Genomic DNA, 24,163 nt, shown 5'->3' with positions numbered 1-24,163 from the left:
AGCAGTGAGAGATAAACAAAAAGTCACCTACAAAGAAGGGCCAATAAGAATAAGCTCAGACTGCTTGACAGAAACCATGCAGGCAAGAAGGCAATGAATGGGATAGCATATTTAAAAAATTGAAGGAAAAAAATTGCCAGCCAAGAATCATATATCCAGCAAAACTGCCTCTTAAATATGAAGGTGAAATTAAGACATTTCCAGATAAACAAAAGTTTAGGGAATTCATAAAAGCCAAACCAAAACTACAAGAGATACTAAACAGAGTTCTTTGGTTAGAAAATCAATAATATCAGGTATCAATCCAAGACTAGAACACTGGGCAGAGCAACCAGAAGTCAACCCAGACAGAGAAATCCAAAAAAACAAAGCAAGATTATCAAACAAACAAAAAAAAAAGCTCAAAACAGGGTAACTGTGATGTTATATAAAAGAAGACAACATTAAAACAATAAAGAGGGACTAAGAAATGTAATCACAGGTCTTCCATATGGACAGGAGGAAACAGTGATACAAAGAAATAAAAGTTAGGTTTAAATTTAGAAAAATAGGGGTAAATAATAAGGTAATCACAAAGGAGACAAACTATCCTACTCATCAAAATAAAATACAAGAAAAAAATAGAGACTCAGTGGAAACAAAGACAACAACAAATATGAGGAAAGGACAATATTTAAAGATAATCTGCTCAGCACATAAAATTAAGTGGGAAAAAGAAACTGTTAACAACACACAAAAAAAGACATCAAAATAATAGCACTAAATTCATACCTATCCATAATTACCCTGAATGTAAATGGACTAAACGCACCAATAAAGAGACAAAGAGTGACAGAATGGATTAAAAAACACAATCCATCTATATGCTGCCTACAAGAGACACACCTTAGACTTAGAGACACAAACAAAGTAATACTAAGAGGATGGAACAAATATATCAAGCCAACAACAATCAAAAAAGAGCAGGAGTGGCAATATTAATTTCTGACAAAATAGACTTTAAAATTAAATCCATCAGAAAGGATAAGGAAGGACACCATATAATGATTAAAGGGACAATATACCAAGTAGATATAAGCATATTAAATATTTATGCACCCAATGGCAGGGCTGCAAGAGACATAAAACAAACTCTATCAGCATTGAAAAGTGTGATAGCTCCACAATAACAGCAGACTTCAACACACCACTTTCAGTGAAGGACAGGACATCCAGAAAGAAGTTCAATAAAGACATGGAAGATCTAAATGCCACAATCAACCAACTTGACCTTGTAGACATATACAGAACACTCCACCCAACAGCAACCAAGTACACTTTCTTTTCTAGTGCACATGGAACATTCTCTAGACTAGACCACATATTAGGTCATAAAGCAAGCCTTAGCAGAATCCAAAACACTGAAATATTACAAAGCATCTTCTCTGTCCATAAGGCCATAAAAGTGGAAATCAATAACGGGAAAAGCAGGGAAAAGAAATCAAACACTTGGAAATTGAACACAATCCTGCTGAAAAAAGACTAGATTATAAAAGACATTAAGGATGGAATATAGAAATTCATAGAGTCCAGTGAGAATGAAAACGCTTCCAAGGCTGTAAGTCTTTACGGAGGCAGATTGCCACGTCTTTCTCCCATAGAGCGGCTAATAGGTTCCGACTGAAGATCTCTTGGTTAGCGGCCAGGTGCTTAACCACTGTGCCATAACAGGGCTCCTAAAAAAAAAAAAAAAAAAAAGCTCCTTAGGGGGTGGTAATGAAAAAAATATTGAGAAACACTGGTCCAGAGTTTCTCACAGTCCACCCAATGCTCCCTCAAAATATTTATCGAATGTCTACCTTGAGGAAAGAATTGTGAGAGGCACAGGGAATGTAACAGTGAATAAGACAAGCATGGGCCTTTCTGTGACAGTAGGGGAGAAAGACACAAAAACAAGCAAGAAATTAGAGAAAATAATTACAAATTTTGTTATGAAAAAAAGCACATGGGGGCTGGAAACAGGAAATAATGAGATGGGGACCTCTGAACACCAGAGCAAGCAAGGTCAGTCTGAAAGGCTCTGGTTTGAAAATAGGGGTTCTTATCTGTATGCTTGTACAGATCCGGTTGCGGCTTTGGGACAGCCCCTTTTGCTTATCGCAAATTTCTACTACTTCCCTGTTCAGCAGCTTCATGCCAACTTAGGTTTAAGGTCAAGAAGGCTTTTGTATCTGCTTTGACACCTTGACTTTTTGTCACCACATTTTAAAATGTGTTTATATTAGGAGACTTAGGAACTTAAGGCTGTGTGAATTTGGTTCATGAAAGGGTAGTCCATTTGGAAAATGAAGAAAAAGTTTTTTGAGTCCTAGAAAATCCACAGTTTGGCACTTTCAGAGAACTCAGGGAAAATGTTGGAGCTATTTCTCCTGAGAACCCTGTCCTGTGGGAAGGTGACTCCTTTATAAAATCATTTGTATGAGATTCACCACTGCCAGGATTGAAATATGAGCAGCTTTTCAGAAGGCAGCCACATTTTCAGAACCAAAAGGCAAGATATGTTACTAGGTTCTGCTACTTCCCCTTTTCTAATTCTTGCTGTCCTTGTCTGAGCAGCTGCCTCCAGCCCTCCTCCCTGGATGGAAGATAAACGTGGCATTTGATGAGACAGGCTCAGTCCTTAGCCAGGTAGCCAGGTCTCCAGGTCTCCATGCATCTGTGGCTGCTGCTGTTGCTGGTGCTGGGTGAGTAGACAGGCGGGAAGGGTCAGCTGCCTCAGCTCCTTAGATCTGTCAGGGAAATGTTGGGGATTTTCTGTCTCTGCCTTCACTCAGAATTTCAGAGACAGGTAGCAAGAAACAGGAAAGAGCAGGGCAGGAAAACCAACAGGTTTCAAATACAACCATCAGGACAAACCAAGTGTGTTAACCTTTGTTGCTCACCCGTTTCTTTTCTAGTCTGGTAGTAAACTTTTTTCTTAATTGTGTTTTAGCTGAAAGTTTACAGCTCATTAGTTTCTCATACAAAAATTTATACACACACTGTTATGTGACCCTAGTTGCTATTCCTATAATGTGACCGCCCATTTCTCCTTTCCACCCTAGATTTCCCAAGTCCATTCAACCAGCTCCTAACCATTTCTGCCTCTTCACCCTGCCTCTGGACAAGGGCTTCACAAAAGCACGCTCTTCACGAATTATCATTTTATGTCTTACAGTCCACTCTATTCTTTGTCTGAAGAGTTGGCTTCGGGAATGGTTTTAGTTCTGGGTTAACAGAGAGTCCAGGGGCCATGTCTTTTGGGATTCCTCCAGTCTCAGTCAAACCATTAAGTCTGGTCTTTTTACTGGAATTTGAGTTCTGAACCTCTTTTTTCTCCTGTTCCGTCAGGGACTCTCTGTTGTGTTCCCTGTCAGGGCAGTCATTTGTGGTAGCCAGGCACCATCTATTTCTTCTGGTCTCAGGCTGATGGGGTCCTTGGTTTATGTGGTCATTTTTGTCTCTTGGGTTAATATTTTCCTCGTGTCTTTGGTGTTCTTTATTCTCTTTGGTCCAGGTGTGTTGGGGCAAATTGATCGTCTTAGATGGCCGCTTAATAGCTTTTAAGACCCCAGAGGCCACTCACCAAAGTGGGATGCAGAACATTTTCTTAATAAATTTTATTATGCCAATTGACCTAGATGTCCCCAGAAACCATGGTCCCTAGACGCCCACCTCTGCTACACTGTCCCTCAAAATGTTTGGTTGTATTCAGGAAACTTCTTAGCTTTTGGTTTAGTCCAGTGGTACTGACTTCCCATGTGTTATGTATTGTCCTTCCCTTCACATAAGACAATTCTTGTCTATATCTAGTTAGTGAATTCCCCTCTCCCTCCCTCCCCACCCTAGTAACCATCAAAGAATGTTTTCTTCTGTTTAAACCTTTTCTTGAGTTCTTATATTAGTGGTCTCATACAATATTTGTCCTTTTACAACTGACTGATTTCACTCAGCATAGTGCCTTCCAGATTCCTCCATGCTATGAGATGCTTCACTGGTTCATTGTTGTTCTTTATTGTTACATACTATTCCATTGTGTGACTATACCATAATTTGTTTATCCATTCATCTATTGATGGGCATATAGGTTGTTTCCATTTTTTTGCAATTGTAAACAGTGCTGCAATGAACATGGGTGTGCATGTATCTATTTGTGTGACGGCTCTTATTTCTCTAGGACATATTCCAAGGAGTGGGATTGCTGGATCTTAAAAAAAAAAACGTTGCCGTCAAGTCCGCTCCGACTCATAGCGACACTATAGGACAGAGTAGAACTGCCCCATAGGGTTTCCAAGAAGCACCTGTTGGATTCGAACTGCTAAACTTCTGGTTAGCAGCCATAGCACTTAACCACTACGCTGCCAGGGTTTCCTGCTGGGTCTTAAGGTACTTCTATTTCTAGCTTTTTAAGGACGTGCCAAATTGATTTCCATTTTACATTCCCCCAAGCAGTGTACAAGTGTTCCAGTCTCTCCACAACATCTCCAACATTTATTATTTTGTGTTTTTTTTTTTTAATTAATGCCAGCCTTGTTGGGGTGAGATGGTTTCTCATTGTAGTTTTGTTTTGCATTTCTCTAATGGCTAATGATCATAAACTTTTCCTCATGTATCTGTTAGCTGCCTGAATGTCTTCTTTGGTGAAGTGCCTGTTCATATTCTTTGCCCATTTTTTAATTAGGTTATTTGTCTTTTTGTTGTTGAGGTTGTACAGTACCTTGTTGATTTTAGAGATTAGACCCTGATCAGATTTGTCATAGCTAAAAATTTTTTCTGAGTCTGTAGGTAATCCTTTTCCTTTTTTGGTGAAGTCTTTTCATGAGTATAAGTGTTCGATTTTTAAGAGCTCCCAGTTATCTAGCTTCTCTTCTGGTGTTTGTGCATTGTTAGTTATGATTTGTATTCTATTTATGCCATGTATTTGGGCTCTTAGCATTGTCCCTATTTTTTTCTTCTGTGATATTTTTCATTTTAGATTTTATATTTAGATCTTTGATCCATTTTGAGTTCGTTTTCATGCATTGTGTGAGGTATGGGTCTTTTTTCATTTTTTGCAGATGTATATCCAGTTATGCCAGCATCATTTGTTAAAGAGATTGTCTTTTCCCCATTTAACAGACTTTGGGCCTTTATCAAATATCAGCTGCTCATAGGTGGATGAATTTACGTTTGGATTCTCAATTCTGTTCCACTGGTCTAAGTAGCTGTTGCTGTACCAGTACAAGGCTGTTTTGACTACCATGGTGGTATAATATGTTCTAAAATCAAGTAGCGTGAGGCCTCCTACTTTGTTCTTCTTCTTCAGTAAGGGTTTACTTATCCAAGCCTTTTCGCAGTCCATATGAAGTTGGTGCTCTGTCCCATTAAAAAATGTCATTGGAATTTGGATCAGGATTGCATTGTATCTGTAGATCACTTTGGGTAGAACCGACAGTTTCACAATGTTGTGTCTTCTATCCATGAGCAGGCATGTTTTTCCACCTGCTTAGGTCTCTTTTGGTTCCTTGCAGTAGTGTCTTGTAGTTTTCTTTGTATAGGTCTTTTACATCTCTGGTTAGATTTATTCCTAAGTATTTTGTCTTCTTGCAGCTATCGTAAATGGTATTGAATTGGTGATTTCCTCTTCAAAGTTCTCTTTGTTGTTGTAGAGGCATCCAACTGATTTTTGTATGTTTATCTTCTATCCTGATACTTTGCTGAACTCTTCTGTTAGTTCCAGTAGTTTTGTTGTGGATTCTTTGGGGCTTTCTGGTATATAAGATCATATCACCTGCAAATAGGGATACTTTTGCTTCTTCCTTATGAATTTGGATGTTCTTGATTTATTTATTTATTTTTTATTTATTTTTCTAGCCTAATTGCTCTGCCTAGGACTTCCAGCACAATGTTCAATAAGAGTGGTGATAAAGGGCATCCTTGTCTGGTTCCCGATCTCAGTGGGAATGCTCTCAGGCTCTCTCCATTTAAGCTGATGTTGGCTGTTGGCTTTGTATAAATGCCCTTCATTATGTTGAGGAATCTTCCTTCCATTCCTATTTTGCTGAGAGTTTTTATCATTAATGGTTGTTGGACTTTGTCAAATGGCTTTTCTGTATCAATTGATGGATCATGTGGTTCTTATCTTTTGTTTTATTTATGTGATGGATTACATTGATTGCTTTTCTAAGTTGAACCGTCCTTGCATAAATATTGAATCCCACTTGGTCATGGTGAATTGTTTTTTTGATACGTTGTTGAATTCTATTGTCTAGAATTTTGTTGAGGATCTTTGCATCTATGCTCAAGAGGGATATTAGTCTGTAATTTTCTTTTTTTGTGGTATCTTTACCTGGTTTTCATGTCAGGGTTATGCTGGCTTTATAGAATGAGTTTGGGAGTATTCCATCTTTTTCTATGCTCTGAAATAACTTTAATAGTAGTGGTGTGAACTCTTCTCTGAAAGTTTGGTAGAATTCTTCAGGGAAGTCGTCAGGGTCAAGGCTGTTTTTTGTTGGGAGTTTTTTAATTACCTTTTCAATCTCTTGTTTTGTTACAGGTTTGTTTAGTTAGTTGTTCTACCTCTGTTTGTGTTAGTTTAGGTAGGTAGTGCGTTTCTACAAATTTGTCCATGTCCTCCAGGTTTTCAAATTTGTTAGAGTACAATTTTTCATAGTATTCTGTTATGATTCTTTTAATTTCCGTTTGGTCTGTTGTGATATCACCCATCTCATTTCTTACTTTGGTTATTTGCTTCCTCTTCTGTTTTTCTTTTATCAGTTTGGCCAATGGTTTATTGATTTTATTGATCTTTTCAAAGAGCCAGATTTTGATCTTATTAACTCTTTTGGTTGTTTTTTGTATTCTCTGTTTCATTTATTCTACTCTAATTTTTATTATTTGCTTTCTCCTGGTGCCTGATGCCTTCTTTCGCCACTCTCTGTTTGTTCCAGTTGTAGTGTTAATATTTTTATTTTGGCCATTTCTTCTTTTTGATATATGCTTTTATTGCTATAAATTGACCTCTAACTGCTGTTTTGGCTGTGTCCCAAAGGTTCTAGTAGGATGTGTTTGATTCTATGAATTCCTTTATTCCATCCTTAATATCTTCTATAATCAAGTAGTTTTTAAGCAAAGTATTGTTTGGTTTCTATGTATTTGATTTTTTTTTCTTGCTTTTTCTGTTACTAATTTCTACTTTTATGGCTTTATGGTTAGAAAAGATGCTTTGTAATATTTCAATGCTTTGTATTCTGTTAAGGCTTGCTTTGTGGCTTAATATGTGGTCTATTCTGGAAAATGTTCCATGCGTGTTGGGAAAGAAAGTACACTTGCTGTTCTTGGGTGGAGTGTTCTGTATATGTCTATGAGATCAAGTTGATCGATCGTGGCATTTAGATCTTCTGTGTCTTTTTTGAGCTTCTTTCTGGATGTTTCGTCCTTCACCAAAAGTGGTATGTTGAAGTCTCCTACTGTTATTGTGGAGCTGTCTATCTCACTTTTCAATGCTGTTAGAGTTTGTTTTATGTATTTTGGAGCCCTGTTGTTGGGTGCATAAATATTTATTATGGTTATATCCTCCTGGTATAAAAAAAAATCCTCCTGGTAGTGACCCTTTAATTATCATATACTGTCTTTCCTTATTCTTTGTGGTGGATTTTGCTTTAAAGTCTATTTTGTCAGGGACTAATATTGCTACTTCTGCTCTTTTTTTAATTATTGTTCGCTCGATACACTTTTTTTCCATCTTTTCAGTTTTAGTTTGTTTGTGTCTGTAAGCCTAAGGTGAGTTTCTTGTAGGTGGCATATAAATGGATTGTGTTTTTTAATCCATTCTGCCACTCTCTGTCTCTTTATTGGTACATTTAGTCCACTTATATTCAGCGTAATTATTGCTAGGTATGAGTCTTAGTGCTGTCATTTTGATTTTTTTGTGTGTGCTTTTGACAGTTTCTTTGTTCCTTTTAATTTCCTGTGCTGAGTCATTTTTCTTTATGTATTTTTTTTTCATTTTTGTTGATTTTGTATTTGATGAGTCTTTATGTTTTTCTTGTTTTTTATTTTGATGTGTAGGATTGTTAGTTTCCTTTGCAGTTAACTTTATATTTACCTCTACTTTTCTGAGTTTAAACCAATCGTTTATTACTTTATATCTGCTTGACTTCCTCTCCATATAGAAGATCTATGGCCTCATTTTTAGTTCCTCTTTTCTGTCTTAATGTTGTCATCTTTTACATATTGACATCTCTATTTCCCAATATTTTCAGTGTTTTAGCTTTGATTTATTTTTGTGACTTCCCTATTTATGTTGCTATCTGGTTTCTCTGTCCTGTGTTCTAGTCTTGGGTTGTTACTGATGTTATGGATTTTCTAACCAGAGGGCCCACTTTAGTATTTCTTATAATTTTGGTTTGGTTTTTGCAAATTCTCTAAACTTCTGTTTATCTAGAAATGACCTAATTTCACCATCATATTTCAGAGACAGTTTTGCTGGGCATATAATTCTTGGCTGGCATTTTTTTTCCTTCATGGCTTTATATATGTCATCCCATTGCCTTCTTGCCTGCATGGTTTCTGCTGAGTAGTCAGAGCTTAGTCTTATTGACTCTCCTTTGAAGGTGACTTTTTGTTTATCCCTAGCCTCTCTTAAAATTCTCTCTTTATCTTTGGTTTTGGCAAGTCTGATTATAATATGTCTTGGTGAATTTGTTTTGGGATCTACCTTGTGTGGGGTTTGATGAGCTTCTTGGGTAGATATCTTGTCATCTTTCATGATATCAGGAAAGTTTTCTGCCAACAAATCTTCAACAATTCTCTTTATTTTCTCTTATCCTCCCCCTGCCCACCCATTCCCATTTTCCAATCCCTTGAGGGTTATTCCTCTGATACAGTCCCACATAATTCTTAAAGCTTCTTCATTTTTCAAAATTCATTTATCTAATTTTCCCCCAAATAAGTTGGTGTCCAGTGCTTTATCTTCAATCTCACTAATTCTGACTTCCATTGCTTCAAATCTGCTCCTATGACTTTCTATTGAGTTGTCTAATTCTGAAGTTTTATTGCTAATCTTTTGAATTTCTGTTTGCTGTTTCTCTGTAGATTCTTGCAGCCTATTAAATTTGTGATTATGCTCTTATATAACCTTTTTAGGTTCCTCCATTACATTTTCCGTGTGTTCCTTGGCTTGTTCTGTGTTTTGCCTGATCTCTTTCCTGATTTCTTGAAGAGTTCTGTATATTAATCTTTTGAGTCTACCTTTAATAATTCCAAGATATTTTCTTCCTCTGGATGGTTCCTTGATTCTTTGTTTTGGTGGCTTGCTGAAGCCATCATGGTCTACCTTTTTATGTGATTTGATATTGACTATTGTCTCCAAGTCATCAATAAGTTATTATATTTATTAATTTTGTTTGCTTACTGTGTCCGATCTTCTTGCTTTGTTTTGTTTTGATATACCCAAATAGGCCTGTAGTGTGAGCTAATTATTGGCATTTTTGAAGCTCTCACATCCTGTCTTCAGATGGCTAGATCTGTTACTAGGTACATAAGCCCAGGAGTCCATTTACTTTTCTTGTGTGGATTCAGCTCAGACGTCCAGGTCATCAGTCACTGAGTGTATGGTGTAGGCTCTCACTTAGAGTCCTAGATGGACAGGGATGATTGGAGTAGGCACAAGTATCTGGCTGCAGTAGGTGGTCATGTGCTTATCAAGGCAGTGTGCTGACTGCTACCCCTGAGTGTGTGGGTGAAAGAAGTGTCCTTGTTCCCTACAGTGCATAGGTACTTGGATTTTGCAGCTGGACTATGGGCACTCAAAGCTATTGGTTGTAAGGACTGGAAGTCACCACTTATTCTTGGACCCCTGTTGCAAGTGGTTCAGTGGGGTGGGTGGAGCCACCAGTCCTCAGGCCCCTGAAATGGGTAGGTGAGAACCCTGTTTAAAGGGCAGGTGGTGTCAAATGTCACAAATCTGCCATTCACACTTATAGCAGGTACTGATAAAAATAGGCTACACTGTTGAAATGGGCTCACACAAGTCTATGGAGGGGTGAAAGGCATCAAAGTTTGTGGACCCCTTATGCCTGTGTCTAGGCAAAGGGGCTGTGCCTGCCCTGAGTTCCCAGCTTAGGGGAGTTGGCAGATTGTTTTTTCCTGATTGTTAGTTTGTTACCTCTCCAAAGCCAACAGAATGGCTCGGTGAGAGACAAGTCCTATTTCTGGCCCAGGGTGCACAGCAATTGCTGATGCCAGACTGAGACCCAGAGCAGAGTGAGGAGGGGGCAGATAAAAGGGAGAGAGGTATTTTCCAAAAGGAGGTTTTTTTTGATCAGCGCAGTAGGATATCTTTTGCTGATTGAACACTTTTCTCGCTGGTTCTTGGGGCTTGAGCAGACCCTCCACTGCTTGGTCTCTTCCAATGTGGAAAGTACATTCCAAGCACCACTGCTTGCGTCTCCGTGTGTGCCAGCCTATCCAGCCTGCAGGGTGCTGGTGCCCAGTCTGGCAACTCCCTGCTGCTTCTGAACCATCTCTCTCTCCCCATGCCACTCAGTCAGATTTCTCAACTTTGTCTTTGATGTTCAGAGCTCCTTGATTGTCATATATAATTTATTCACTTGTTTTTTTTGAGCCTTTGTTGTAAGAGGGACCACTGGGAGCGTCTGACTACTACGCCATCTTGGCCCCACTTCTTTGACAGCAAACTTGACCACAACTCCACATCCCTTTCTCTGTCCCAGGTTTAAAATAAAATTTTCACATAAACAGTTAATTCCTAAACTTACATGAGGGGGGAAGATCTACTAAGAAACATGGCTCCCTTCCCTTGATTTAAAGCCAAGATTTAACCAGAGACTGAAAAAGTAGGAACAACAATGCCCAAGAAATGAAGGATGGATAAACCATTTCTTCAAGCCCTTCTCTGCCTCTGCATTGCTGATTTCAGACTGGAGAGGAGAGGAGTGGATAAAGAATAAAGCTGCTGAGAACGGAATAGCAAAGGGATGAGCCGGGATTGTGTACACAAGCCACTGAATATTTGTAAAACAAAGATTTTAATTAATTAATTTTGTTTGGGGGCTATGGGTGGTGTGGAATGGGAGTGAAGAAATAGGGAGGAAAAAGTGAAGAAACAGTTGTTGCTGTGTTAATTGGAAATTTCTGAGAGTTTCTAGTTGTAAAAGTTTGAGAAACATGACATTGTGCTAATCTTGGACTCTTGGCTTCCTTGCAGCTCCCAGAGGTGAACAATCTGGTAAGTTTTCCCTCCTGTCTGTTCCTCATGTTCTCTGGGCATTCATCACCTCAGCCAGCATCACTTGTCCCACCCCTGTAGATGACAGCTGCAGGGATGTACCAACAGCAATGATCTTCTAGTCTGAGGTCACATCTGTTACCATACTGGACTACCAGATCCTCTCTTGACTTCTCCAATCTCCAGTTCTTTCTCCATTAACTAGAAGTCTCAGCATAGAGAGGAAGGGAATGTTTGCAGCTGGTAGGGTGGCAGCAGATGGCTAATATTGAGAGAGCTTCAGATCTGATCTCCCCTATACCCTGAGGCACCTCCCTCTGTAAGTCCAAGCTAGTTGCTACCCTCAAAGGACATGGAAATTGCACCATTTGCAAAGATAAATGCTACAGCCAAATCCTTACACACATCCAAAAGGAGCTCATGTTATTGTCATGTCTCAATGTCCAGGCCTATCAGTCAGTTGCAATTCCATATACTAGTCTGATTTCTCAAGCAGCCCAGGCACCTTAATTCAAATTCATTGTATCCCTCAATTATCGATCACATCCAGCTTAGATGGAAAGTGGAGAGAAGTTGCCTTCCCCATATAATCTTCAACTAAGCAAGGTTTAAAAGTATTGAACATGGAAAAAAAAAAAAACTTGTTCACTAAATGTTAACAGCCAAGTAGAAAGTGGTTTTCTAGAGTCTAGAAATACTTCTGGAGTATTTACATTTCAGGTCCATCCTTATCTGGACAGGCATCTACAGGACGAGAGCATTTCATAATCAGTCTATTTTTGAGGCCCTCGCAGTGATTGCCCAATTACAAGTCACATCTCTTGGGCTTTTCTGAACCCTCAGTGGGGACCTGAAGCCTATTCCCTATGACACCTACCTGCCCACCTCCAGGCAAGGCATAGGAGGAGGAGGGACAGATTTTGTCCCAGGCATTTCCCCAGATTGATTCTGTTCAATTTCCGACTTGGTGCTGACTTGGAATTAGCCCAGACAGATTCCTATCTCCAAGGCTGGGCCCTCCTCTGTTCTGTATACACACCCCACTCACTTTTATCTGCTTTCGTCTTTCGATTTCCTCTTCAGGAGCAGCTCCTAAAGCTGTGGTTCTTCTTCAACCTACCTTGTTCCCAGTCTTCAAAGGCGAGACAGTGACTCTCACATGCAAGGAATTCCACTCCCCAGCTTTGGGAGACACATCTTGGTATCTTGAGGGGAATTTGTTGAAAGAAAAATCGGAAGAGATTCGAGTAAAAAAACCTGGAAAGTACCAGTGCGAGACCAAAAGATCTTCTCTCAGTGACCCCGTGCATGTAGACTTTTCACCTGGTAAGGAAAGAAAGGAGAAGTCTTTGAAGTCAGAGTGGGCAGTGTCTGGGAGCTGGGTTAATGCAGGGAGCCCAGGCAGAGTTGTAAACAGGTATGGGGATATTTGATGTGCTGACCCAGGGGGAAAATAAGGAGATAGGACAGCAACAAGCATTGCCTATCTTACCTATCCAGAGAATTGATGGCAACCCAGTGGCCACTAGGCCAAAAAGAGACCCGGGTCTGAAGCAAAGCATGGGATAAAATTCCACCTTTGTTTAAGGGCATTTATGAGGAAATCTGGGTACCACAAATGGTTGAACGCTCAGCCATTAACCAAAAGGGTGATGGTTCGAACCCACCCAGAGTTGCCTTGGAAGAAAGACCTAGCAAATTGCTTCCTAAATGTCAGAGCTATGAAAACCCTATGGTTTTCATTTTTACTCTGACAGAAACCGACAACGACATGGGGATCTCTCAAGGGCATCTTCTGGGAATCAGTCCACTTTCTAGGGCAAGGAAGAATTGACTACTGGGGCCACGTGCAAATGTGAGGGATAACCTTTTGAGGCATGTAAAGGATTGTTGCTCTCTCTTCATGGGCAGAAATGAGAAATGGAAGAAAGAAGCAATAGGGGATAAATTCAGAGTGTTCCTCCATCTCTTTGCAGGCTGGTTAATACTTCAGGCTTCATACCCTGTCTTTGAAGGAGACAATGTAGATCTGAGGTGCTGGGGGAAAGAAGATAATAAAATTATTGACAGGATTTACTACAAGGATGAAAAAAAACTTGATGAATATGAGAACAAAAATTGTTTCACACTATCTTCAGTCTCTAGGGACAATGGCGAATATCATTGTACTGCTTCTCGACAATATCTGTGGAAGATACATAAGCCAGAACATTCAAATCGTCTAAGAATTCAAGTTCAAGGTAATGGCTACTCTACTGTGGGTAAGAAGGCTTGGCAGGAAAACACTGTGTGAGGATTGACGGAGAGTGCTTCTTAGTGGGGATCTCATGAAGAGCTTTATGGCCCAGCCATAGGAAGGAGATGGGAAGTGGTTCCATCCTCTGGTCCTCTATCTCCTGATGGCCAATGCTGAGAACACAGGTATTTCTCTCCCGGAGCTCTGAGCCTCATTGTCCTGGGGGTTGTGTTTTCTCTTCTCTCTAGAGCTGTTTCCACCTCCTAAGCTGACAGCCAGACCCTCTGAGCCAATAGAAGGGAGACCAGTGGCCCTGAAATGTGAGACATCGCTCGCTCCACAGAGGTCACACATCCAGCTTAAATTCTGCTTCTTCAAAGAAGGCCAGGCCCTGGGAGCAGGTTGGAGCAAGTCTCCAGAGCTCCAGATCCCCACCATGTGGAGCGAAGACTCAGGATCTTACTGGTGTGAGGCACAGACAGAAACATCCAGCATCAGAAAGCAGAGCAGCCAATCTCAGATTCATGTGCAGAGTGAGTGTCCATGGGGCTGCTCATCCAGAGTCAGAGCTGGAAAGAGGGGAGTAGAGCAGAGGCATCTTCTGTCCCCTGGAATGATGGCATAACAAAGAGGAGCTTCCAGCTCTCCTAGTATCTCTCCCTCTTTACGTTCAACATAGGCCTAACTTACTTCCTTACAAAATTCTTGTCTTAGACTGCATTCTCTAGAGAAGCAAAACCAGTGGTTTATCTGAAGGAAATGGCTCACATGGCTGTAGAGGCTAGCAAGCCCCAAGCCTGTGTGTCAGGTGTCAGGCTGGAGGCTTCTCCTGACTCACGTAGCTGCAGGGGTTGATGAACCCAAGATTGGCAAGTCAGACATCAGGCTGCTGGCTCACAAGTTGCAAAGGCTGACAAATCCAAGATCAGCAGGTAAGACAGCAGGCTGCTGGCTTACAGACTGTGGAGGCCAATGAATTCCAAGATCATCAGTTAGTATGGCAGCTGCTGGCTCATATTCCAAGAACTAGAGGTCAGATGATGACAAGCCAGGTGCAGGATCTAGGTCAAGCAAAAGAGAACTTCGCCAGAACATCCATATATATTAGATGCAGCCCTGGCCCCCTGCCCAAGGAAACTCTCCTTGCAGCTGATTGGCTGATCATACCACATCTCATCATGGAGATGATTACATTATATCACAAAATGGAGGATAACTACATCAATACATCCCTGCCAAATTGCATCATTACATAATTGCCAAACTACTTCATTACAAAACTGCAAACCACTAAAAATCATGGCCCAGCCAAACTGACACACAATCTTAACTATCACAATTCTCTTCCACCTAAGTCAGATAATAGCAGTTACTGATCACTTACTGGGTGTCCAACACTGTGGATGACACAGACATATAGGATATATTCTCTGGTGAGTTAACAGACAACTAGAAGCATAGCTGACCACATGTCGTCTTTAGAGGTAACGATGGTGCTTCAATTTGTGGACCTAAATGTAAACTAAAATAACCAGAAAAGAGGGAGATGAGCATGAACTGAAAGTGGAACTGGAGAAGAACATGGGGAAATGGAGGTGTGACTAGAGAAGACTCTTGAAGGATAGGAGGGGAATGTGGATTCTGAGTAGACTCACTTCAGTTTAGGGATAACATCCTCAGTGTTCTCCCTTATCCCACAGTCCATTGGTGCACCACAGATTCCTAAGAGATAAATGTCCACAAAATGTTACTGCAGCCAACATTAGGTTTAGGAAGATCATGGATCTGGTGCCCACATTCTCCCAGGAAGGGAATTGTGTGTGTGTTGGAAGGGGGTGGGGTGCTGCTCCCTAATATGCAGGATTAATTCCTTATTTCCTATTTTCACCCCTTCCCGTTGCACTTGCTGCTATTTGTCTACTCATGGCAGTACTAGCCTCCCCCTTGACTGCAAAGTCCCTGCCCCTGGGACCCTCACATGTCACCTTGTGTCCTCCAGGAATCCCTGTGTCTGATGTGAATCTAGAGATCCGGGCCCCTGGGGGACAGGTGATCGAAGGAGAAGATCTGGTCCTTGTCTGCTCTGTAGCCAAGGGTACAGGCACCATTACATTCTCCTGGCACAGAGAAGGCAGAGTAAGTCTGGGAAGAAAAACTGAGCGTTCTTCGTGGGCAGAGCTGCCGGTCTTCGCTGTAAAGGAACGTGATGCCGGCAGATACTACTGTACAGCTGACAATGTTCACGGCCCCATCCTCAGCAAGTGGATTGTAGTCACTGTGAGAGGTAAATTACCATGCTTCTCACTCAGTCTGTGGTTCTCAAAGCAGGGTGTAGCACTCTGATAATCATGAGGATCTTCAGAAGGAAGTAGAACAGAGGTATGAAGATTTAAAAGCTATCTAAAGATGGCAAAAATGACAAAATAAGTTACTTCTTGTGGAGGAGACTGAGTAGTGATGAAAACAGAATTACCCAGAATTACTCCTCAGGCTTTTAGAAAAATGCTTCTGATTATTAGATGAGGAAAGTGTGGTCAGCGGGAAGCAGAAAATACCAGAAATGTGTCATTTCTAGGGTCCTTGACTAGGGTTATAAATCTGTTACAGCGTCAGAGATACTTTATGACAGTCTCTTTGTCTCTGTCAGTTCCAGTGTCTCACCCTGTCATCACCCTCCGGACTCCCAGGGCCCAGGCTGTGGTGGGGGACGTGGTAGAGCTTCACTGCGAGGCCCAGAGAGGCTCTCCCCCGATCCTGTACCGGTTCTATCATGAGGATGTCATGTTGGGGAACAACTCAGCCCCCTCTGGAGGAGGAGCATCCTTCAACTTCTCTCTGATGGCAGAGCATTCTGGGAACTACTCCTGTGAGGCCGACAATGGCCTGAGGGCCCAGCACAGTCACAGAGTGACACTAAATGTCATAGGTAAGCAGGATACACTCACAGCAGTTACAGCCAAGAACAGACTATGTCTTCTCACAAACAGAGCTCAGAGCTTCACTGGGCTATTTGTGTGACATTCCAGCAGACTCCCTACTTTTTCTGTCTTCACCGGGGAGTTCTGGGATTCTTCCTTATGGCTACATGTTCAATAATTTAGACTCTGCCATTATTTCCTTTACCATTGTCATCAATAGTCACATACTCCACACAATCTTTCTAGATAAGGCACAAAGACCTTCCAAAATGCCAGATATATAGTTGTTCAGCAATTACTGACAAAGGAACTGAGTCCTATAAAAAAAAAAAAATAGAGAGCCTTATATCTGAATTCCTTTGTCCACGAACAAAAAACCAGGCCAGTCCTTGACAAAGTTTTCTGCCCCTATCTCCAGCCAATCTAAATTCCTACTTCACTTCCTGGATTGCTAAGCAAAATGTCCCTCCTTGCAGACACTCACAGCCATCAGAGCAGCAGGGCTCCCTCATGGTCTCTAGATTCTAACGACCTACCTGGCCTTCTCACTTTCTCCAAATGCATTCTAGAAGGACTTCTGGAGTGCTGGGGTCTCATAATATGATATTCTCAATATCCCCAAACAAAATTTTTCTTCAGCAGGGGCACTAAGGCATCTCGTATTTCCTACTTCCAGCCCATGTTGACAATTAACAATATTCCCAGCCATGTAGGAGAGACCCTCAGTTCAAACAATGATTATTACAAAGAGCTCAGACAGGGAAAGGGGTAGAAGCATAAAAGAGAAACAGAGATGGCTCCCAGTGACTCAAATCCTTACATATCTGGATTTTGCCTTGACCTCTTGCTTTCCAAGTATTCCAAACTATGAGGATACTTATAACTTCTTGCTTAATGCCAGCCCTTCCTATGGCCAAATTTTGGCCATGACTTATGAAGGCATTGTAAACTGGAAGTTTCAGACAGTATCTTGAAACCAGGATCCCAGCCTTAACCATGAAAATGTCTAGTTGTATGAGCTTGAACAAATATCTTTACTAATCTTGTCCTTGATTTCCTCACTTACAAAGTTAATTGAACAAAGTAGATCAATGAGGTCCAAATATTTTGGTCCAACACCACTTTGAGTCAGAGGTGTTGAACATGCGTCCTTGATACGTATTTATTTGTGAATTACATACAAGTATTACTGAACAAATTAATATATACATTATAAAACAAATGCAAATATATTAAGTATGAAATAAACTATATTTTAAAATATTCTTAGAATCTGACTAAAATAGTAAGTGAATATGCTGCATATATTTAGAAAATCTTAGTTAACTCTTTGTGGCAGTTATTTGAGGTCTACTTCTGAGTTTGGCTTATTCCCATTAGTTTTATCATGCTGTCATTGTTTAAAAAGGTATCTTCACAAGATTTCCAGACCAAGTGGAAACAGCATCACTGGCTGCTCTTTCAAACCCATGCAACTCATTTTTCAATCCCATGCAAAGGTTTGCTTTGGTATTTCCTAGCAAATTTCCATTCTCATTGATATCAATCAATTGTCCTGGTAAAATAATTGGCAGGTGCAACATGTTTGAATTTATAACAAATGGGCTCAAGTTTTGGAAGAGTTATAAACTGGTTACAACTTTCTATTTCTGTATATTCTTAAGTGTGCAGATACAGATTTTTAAAGTTGATATATTGTCATTTTCTGGTAATAAAACCACATAGAAATGTAAATATTTTTAAACAACTATTTTCCAAAATATTATTTCCATTGTTGTTGTTACGTGCTATCAAGTCAGTTCCGACTCATAGCCACCCTATGTACAACAGAAAGAAACACTACCTGCCAGTCCTGTGCCATCCTCACAATTGTTGTTAGGCTTGGGCCCATTGTTGCAGCCACTGTGTCAGTCCATCTCATCGAGGGTCTTCCTCTTTTTTGATGACCCTCTACTTTACCAAGCATGATGCCCTTCTTCAGGGACTGATCCTTCCTAATAATGTGTCCAAAGTATGTGAGACACAGTTTTGCCATCCTTGCTTCTAAGGAGCTGGCTGTATTTCTTCCAAGACAGATTTGCTCATTCTTTTGGCAGTCCATGGTATATTCAGTATTTTTCGCCAACACCACAATTCAAAGGCATCAATCCTTCGGTCTTCCTTATTCATTGTCCAGCTTTCACATGCATATGAGGGGATTGAAAACACCATGGTTTGAGTCAGGTACACCTTAGTCTTCAAGTGACCTCTTCGCTTTTCAACACTTTAAAGAGGCCTTTTGCAGCAGAGTTGCCCAATGCAATGTGTCTTTTGATTTCTTGATGTCTGCTTCCATGGGTGTTGATTGTGGATCCAAATACAATGAAATCCTTGACACCTCCAGTCTTTTCCCCCTTTGTCATGATGTTGCTTATTGGTCCAGATGTGAGGATTTTTGTTTTCTTTACGTTGAGGTATAATTCATACTGAAGGTTGTGGTCTCTGACCTTCATCAGTAGGTGCTTCAAGTCCTCTTCACTTTCAGCAAGCAAAGTTGTGTCATCTGTATAACGCAGGTAGTTAATGAGTCTTCCTCTAATCCTGATGCCTCATTCATCTGCATATAGTCCAGTTTCTCGAATTATCTGCTCAGCATACAGCCTGAATATGTATGGTGAAAAGATACAACCCTGACGCACACCTTTCCTAACTTTAAACCACGTAGTACCCCCTTGTTCTGTTCAAAGGACTGCCTCTTGGTCTGTGCACAGGTTTCTTGTGAGCACAATTAAGTGTTCTGGGATTCCCATTCTTCACAATGTTATCCATAATTTGTTATGATTCACACAGTTGAATGCCTTTCCATAGTCAACAAAACACAGGTAAACATCTTTCTGATATTCTCTATTTTCAGCCAGGACCCATTTGATATCAGCAATAATATTCCTGGCTCCACGTTCTCTTCTGCATCTGGGTGGAATTTCTGACAGTTCCCTGTCAATGTACTGCTGCAGCCAGTTTTGAATGATCTTCAGCAAAATTTTACTTGTGTGTGATATTAACGATATTGTTCGGTAATTTCTGCATTCTGTTGGATCACCTTTCTTTGGAATAGGCATAAATATGGATCCCTTCCAGTCAGTTGGCCAAGTAGCTATCTTCCAGATTTCTTGGCATAGATGAGTGAGCACTTCCAGGGCTGCATCTATTTGTTGAAACATCTCAGTTGTTATTCCGTCAATTCCTGGAGCCTTGTTTTTTGCCAATTCCTTCAGTGCTGCTTGGACTTCTTCCTTCCGTACCATCGGTTCATGTTCATATGCTACCTCCTGCAATGATTGAGAATCTACCAATCCTTTTTGGTATGGTGACTCTGTGTATTCCTTCTATCTTCTTGGTGCTTGCTGCTTCATTTAATGTTTTTTCCACAAAATTCTTCACTATTGCAACTTGAATTTTTTCTTCAGTTCTTTCCGCTTGAGAAATGCCGAACGTATTCTTCCCTTTTGGTTGTGTAACTCCAGGTCTGCACATTATTTTGCTTTCTCAAGCTGCACTTTGAAATTTTCTATTTAGCTCTTTTACTTCCTCATTTCTTCCTTTGCTTTATCTACTCAGTGTTCAAGGGCAAGTTTCAGAGTCTCTTCTGACATCCATTTTGGTCTTTTCTTTCTTTCCTGTCTTTTCAATGACCTCTTGCTTTCCTCATGTATGATGTCCTTGATGTCATTCCACAACTCGTCTGGTCTTCTGTCATTAGTGAGCATGAGTTTATTGAGAAAAGCAATAACAGTAGAAGTTCTGGTAAAAGATCACTTTTTCAAAATGTCTGCTAAGTATGTATTACTGATAGTCACTTGTGACAAAAAATTACCAGAAATGAAATACTAGTTTTTATTCATAGGAAAACACATGGCTTAACTGCTCTTTTAGAAGCTTGCCACAAAATAATTGAAAAACCGTGAAGTACATAAAGATTTTATAATCATCCTCCAATCTCATTAGGAAAAAAAAAAAATCTTGTTAGAAAACATGGTAAAAATTATATTACTTAGGTTAAAATCATTTGTAAAAACATTCAAGTAACCAACTAAACCACCACCCATCTGTTTGTCCCTTTGTCAAACTATATGGGTTTGTCTTACTGTGGTGGCTTGCTTGTTACTATGATACTGGAAGCTATGCCATTAGCATTTCAAATACCAGCAGGATCACCTATGATGGGCAGATTTCAGCAGAGCTTCCAGACTAAGACAAACTATGAGGAATCTACTTCCAAAAATTAACCGGTGGAAACCCTGTGGATCAGAACAAAATATTCTCTGAATGGACTCAAACATACCTACAATCATGAAGGTGGCACAGGACTGGACAACGTTTCATTCTGTTATACAGAAGGTTGCCATGAATTCGAGCCAACTCAATGGCAACTAACAACAACCAACAAAAAGGGCAACGTGCTGTAATTTTCTGAGTGAACAAATAAGCGTAAACACTGCTGTCAACCCCTCCACATAATGGAGATGCTGCTGCCCTCCCAGCAACTCCCTTTCCGTTCCCAGTGCAAGGTGTGACGTATGGCCTGAGCAAGAGCACCAACATGAATATTAGTAAAGCTGAATTTCTTTTTTACTTTTCAAGGTAGAAATGAAATCTTTTTAAAGAATCTTATATTTTCTTCTCATACCCCAGTGGATTCTCTCCTGCCCCACCTTAGAAACCACAGACTTGACAACAGTGGTCTCTTTTAGCCCTAGAATTATCTGATTTTAGGGAAATGTACATGTGAAACCAGAGGTTCTGTGATGCCTGGAGGGAAGAAGCTGAGAATCATTGCTCCCAGCACACAGAAGCCCAGAGAAATAGGAAGTCATGCAATGGATGGAAAGACACTCTAAGATGTACAAAGTACCATATAAAGGCTTACCCCTGAGGCTCTCAGTATCTGGCCCGAGTCACTTCATGTTCTGAGGGAGCACAGCAGGGCCAAATGTAAACCATCTGTTTAGATTTATTGGGAACCCTATACTTCCAGTACCAGGGCCTGGCATCTCTAGCCTGATGAGGCAGCTGGAGCCATCTTTCCTTTAACGAGCAGATGGCTAATTTTCAATCTTAACCATTCTCATTCAGTAAAACATCCCCACACTCACACTCACTCCCACTTAGTCAGCCTCTGATGCAAAACACAGCTTAAGATACTTACCAACCTTCTCTTGCCAGTGAAGTACACAGTTTATATCTAAAGCACTGCACATAAATATGCATATTGGCTCATCCAGGTTTCCTCACAAATTAGAACCAGAAATACTACAGTTCATATTCCACATTAATGGTCTTCTTTTCTTCTCAGCCGTCCTATTTCTACAATTATGCATTAAAATGGAAGTCATTATTACTAGTGCTGTATCTGGATTTTTCATACCAATCTGGATCAATTCAGTCATCTATTTAATCATCAATTACTGAGCATCTACTATGTTCCAGGCAAGTTTTCAGCTTCTGGAAATACAGCAATGAACAAACAGACAAGTCTCTGTTGTTGTGGATTGTCTTAGTCTTCTAGTGCTGCTCCAGCAGAAATATCACAAGTGGATGGCTTTAACAAAGAGAATTTATTTTCTCACCGTCTAGTAGCCTAGAAGTCCAAATTCAGGGTGTCAGCTCCAGGGGAAGACTTTCTCTGTCAGCTCTGGAGGGAGGTTGTTATCATCAACCTTCCCCTGGACTAGGAGCTTCTCTGTGCAGGAACCCTTGGACCAAAGGACACGCTCTGTTCCTGACACTACTTTCTTGGTGGTGTGAGGTTCCCCTGTCTCTCTGCTCGCTTCTCTCTTTTATATTTCAAAAGAAATTGACTCAAAACACAATCCAATCTTGTAGAGTGAGTCCTGCCTCAATTACATAACTGCTGCCTATCCCACCTCGTTAACATCATAGAGACAGGATTTACAACACATAGGAAAATCATATCAGATGGCAAAATTCTGGACAATCACACCGTACTGGTAATCATGGCTTGGCCAAACTGATACACACATTTTTGGAGGACACAATTCAATCCATGACATGGGCCTTAAATTCTAGTGGGGGAATCAGATACAAACAATGTCGGTAGATAGGTAAGTAGACAGACAGACAGATGATGATAGATAGATAGATGATAGATAGATAGATGATAGATAGATAGATAGATAGATAGATAGATAGATAGATAGATAGATAGATAGATAGATAGATAGATAGATAGATGATAGATAGATGATAGATAGATAGATAGATAGATAGATAGATAGATAGATAGATGATAGATAGATAGATAGATAGATAGATAGATAGATAGATAGATAGATAGATAGATAGATAGATAGATAGATAGATGATAGATAGAGAAAGAGAGAGAGAGAGAGAGAACCAAAAACTAGTTGCCATTGAGTTGACTCTGATTCATGGCAACCCCAGGTGGTCAGAGTAGAACTATGCTCCATAGGGTTCTCAATGGCTAACAGTTTTTATCTCAGAAGTAGATTCTCAGGCCTTTCTTCTGAGGCATCTCTGGTTGACTCAAACCTCTAACCTTTCAGTTGAGCATGTTAACCATTTGCCCCACCCAGGGATAGATGTTAGGTAGTGCTAAACACTACGTAGAAAAATATAGCAGTGTAATTGAGTAGAGATTGATGAGGTCCTGCTTAGGTCAATGTGGCAGTCTGAGTCTTAGAGCTAGGACTCAGGAGTCAGGAATGTTTAGAAATGAACTTTGATTTTAGCTATAATTTCCATCAATAATAATAGCTAATATTTATCAAGCACTTTACATATATGATTCTTATTATTTATCATAATACTTTGAGATATAATTTATTATTAATTATATTTTGTAAGGAAACCCTGCTGGCATAGTGGTTAAGCGCTACAGCTGCTAACCAAAAGGTCAGCAGTTTGAATCCACCAGGCACTCCTTGGAAACTCTATGGGGCAGTTCTACTCTGTCCTATAGGGTTGCTATGAGTTGGAATCAACTTGATGGCAATGGGTTTGGTTTGGTTTGTTTACCTTTTATAAAGGATTAAACTGAGACTCAGAGAGATTAAAAAAGCTCCCTTTTAAAACACGATCACAGAGCTAATGAAGGTAGAGACAAGATTCAAGCTCAGGTTTTTCTGAATTCCAGATCCATGTTCCTACTACCAAATTATGCTGGATATTTTCTTTTATTAAGTTCTTTTGTGTACAAATTTAAGTAAGTATGCTGATGAACTATTTTTTCCCCTTCAGTTCCAGTGTTTCACCCTGTCCTCACCTTCAGGGAACCAAGGGCTGTGGTGGGGGACGTGGTAGAGCTTCACTGTGAGGTCCAGAGAGGCTCTCCCCCGATCCTATACCGGTTCCATCACGAGGATGTCACTCTGGGGAACAGCTCAGCCCTCTCTGGAGGAGGAGCATCCTTCAAGTTCTCTGTGACCACAGAGCATTCTGGGAATTACTCTTGTGAGGCCAGCAATGGCCTGGAGGCTCAGCGCAGTGAGGCTGTGGCAGTCAATATCATAGGTGGGTTAGTGGTACCTTGGCTAGAGGTCATAGTTCTGGTCAGTAAAATATTTCTCCAATAGCCTGTATACATTCTACCATTCCTAGAATTTTTGAACATGCACACCAAAGCTTAAGCTCTCTGGAAACCGGTATTAGTTTTATGAGGGAAAGAAAAGGGAGTAAACATTAATTTTAGATTCTGGCAATCGACCTTGATGTACCATTATTTTCAAAATTACAAATTATACT

The 24,163-nt window shown here is 40.4% G+C and overlaps 1 protein-coding gene across 7 annotated transcripts in view; it reads left to right on the top strand.

The window, feature by feature from the left end:
* The first annotated feature begins 1,745 nt into the window (after positions 1-1,745).
* The window catches only part of FCRL3 (Fc receptor like 3), a 52,309-nt gene continuing 29,891 nt past the window's right edge, over positions 1,746-24,163 (top strand). For 4 of the 7 annotated variants that reach the window (XM_064283022.1, XM_064283019.1, XM_064283020.1 and 1 more), the window contains exons 1-8: positions 1,748-2,723; positions 11,228-11,248; positions 12,332-12,574; positions 13,225-13,488; positions 13,733-14,017; positions 15,484-15,768; positions 16,132-16,410; positions 23,660-23,932. In XM_064283022.1, the coding sequence (XP_064139092.1) occupies positions 2,690-2,723; positions 11,228-11,248; positions 12,332-12,574; positions 13,225-13,488; positions 13,733-14,017; positions 15,484-15,768; positions 16,132-16,410; positions 23,660-23,932 (1,684 nt within the window). In that variant the 5' untranslated portion in view covers positions 1,748-2,689. Of the gene's footprint in view, positions 2,724-11,227; positions 11,249-12,331; positions 12,575-13,224; positions 13,489-13,732; positions 14,018-15,483; positions 15,769-16,131; positions 16,411-23,659; positions 23,933-24,163 lie in introns of all 7 variants that reach the window. The other 3 variants (XM_064283018.1, XM_064283021.1, XM_064283023.1) reach the window with 3 other exon arrangements.

The sequence above is a fragment of the Loxodonta africana genome, chromosome 3 (assembly GCF_030014295.1).
Source record: "Loxodonta africana isolate mLoxAfr1 chromosome 3, mLoxAfr1.hap2, whole genome shotgun sequence".
NCBI lineage: Eukaryota > Metazoa > Chordata > Mammalia > Proboscidea > Elephantidae > Loxodonta > Loxodonta africana.
Note: the sequence above shows the minus strand (reverse complement) of the source record. Positions and strands in the feature narration are given on the sequence as shown.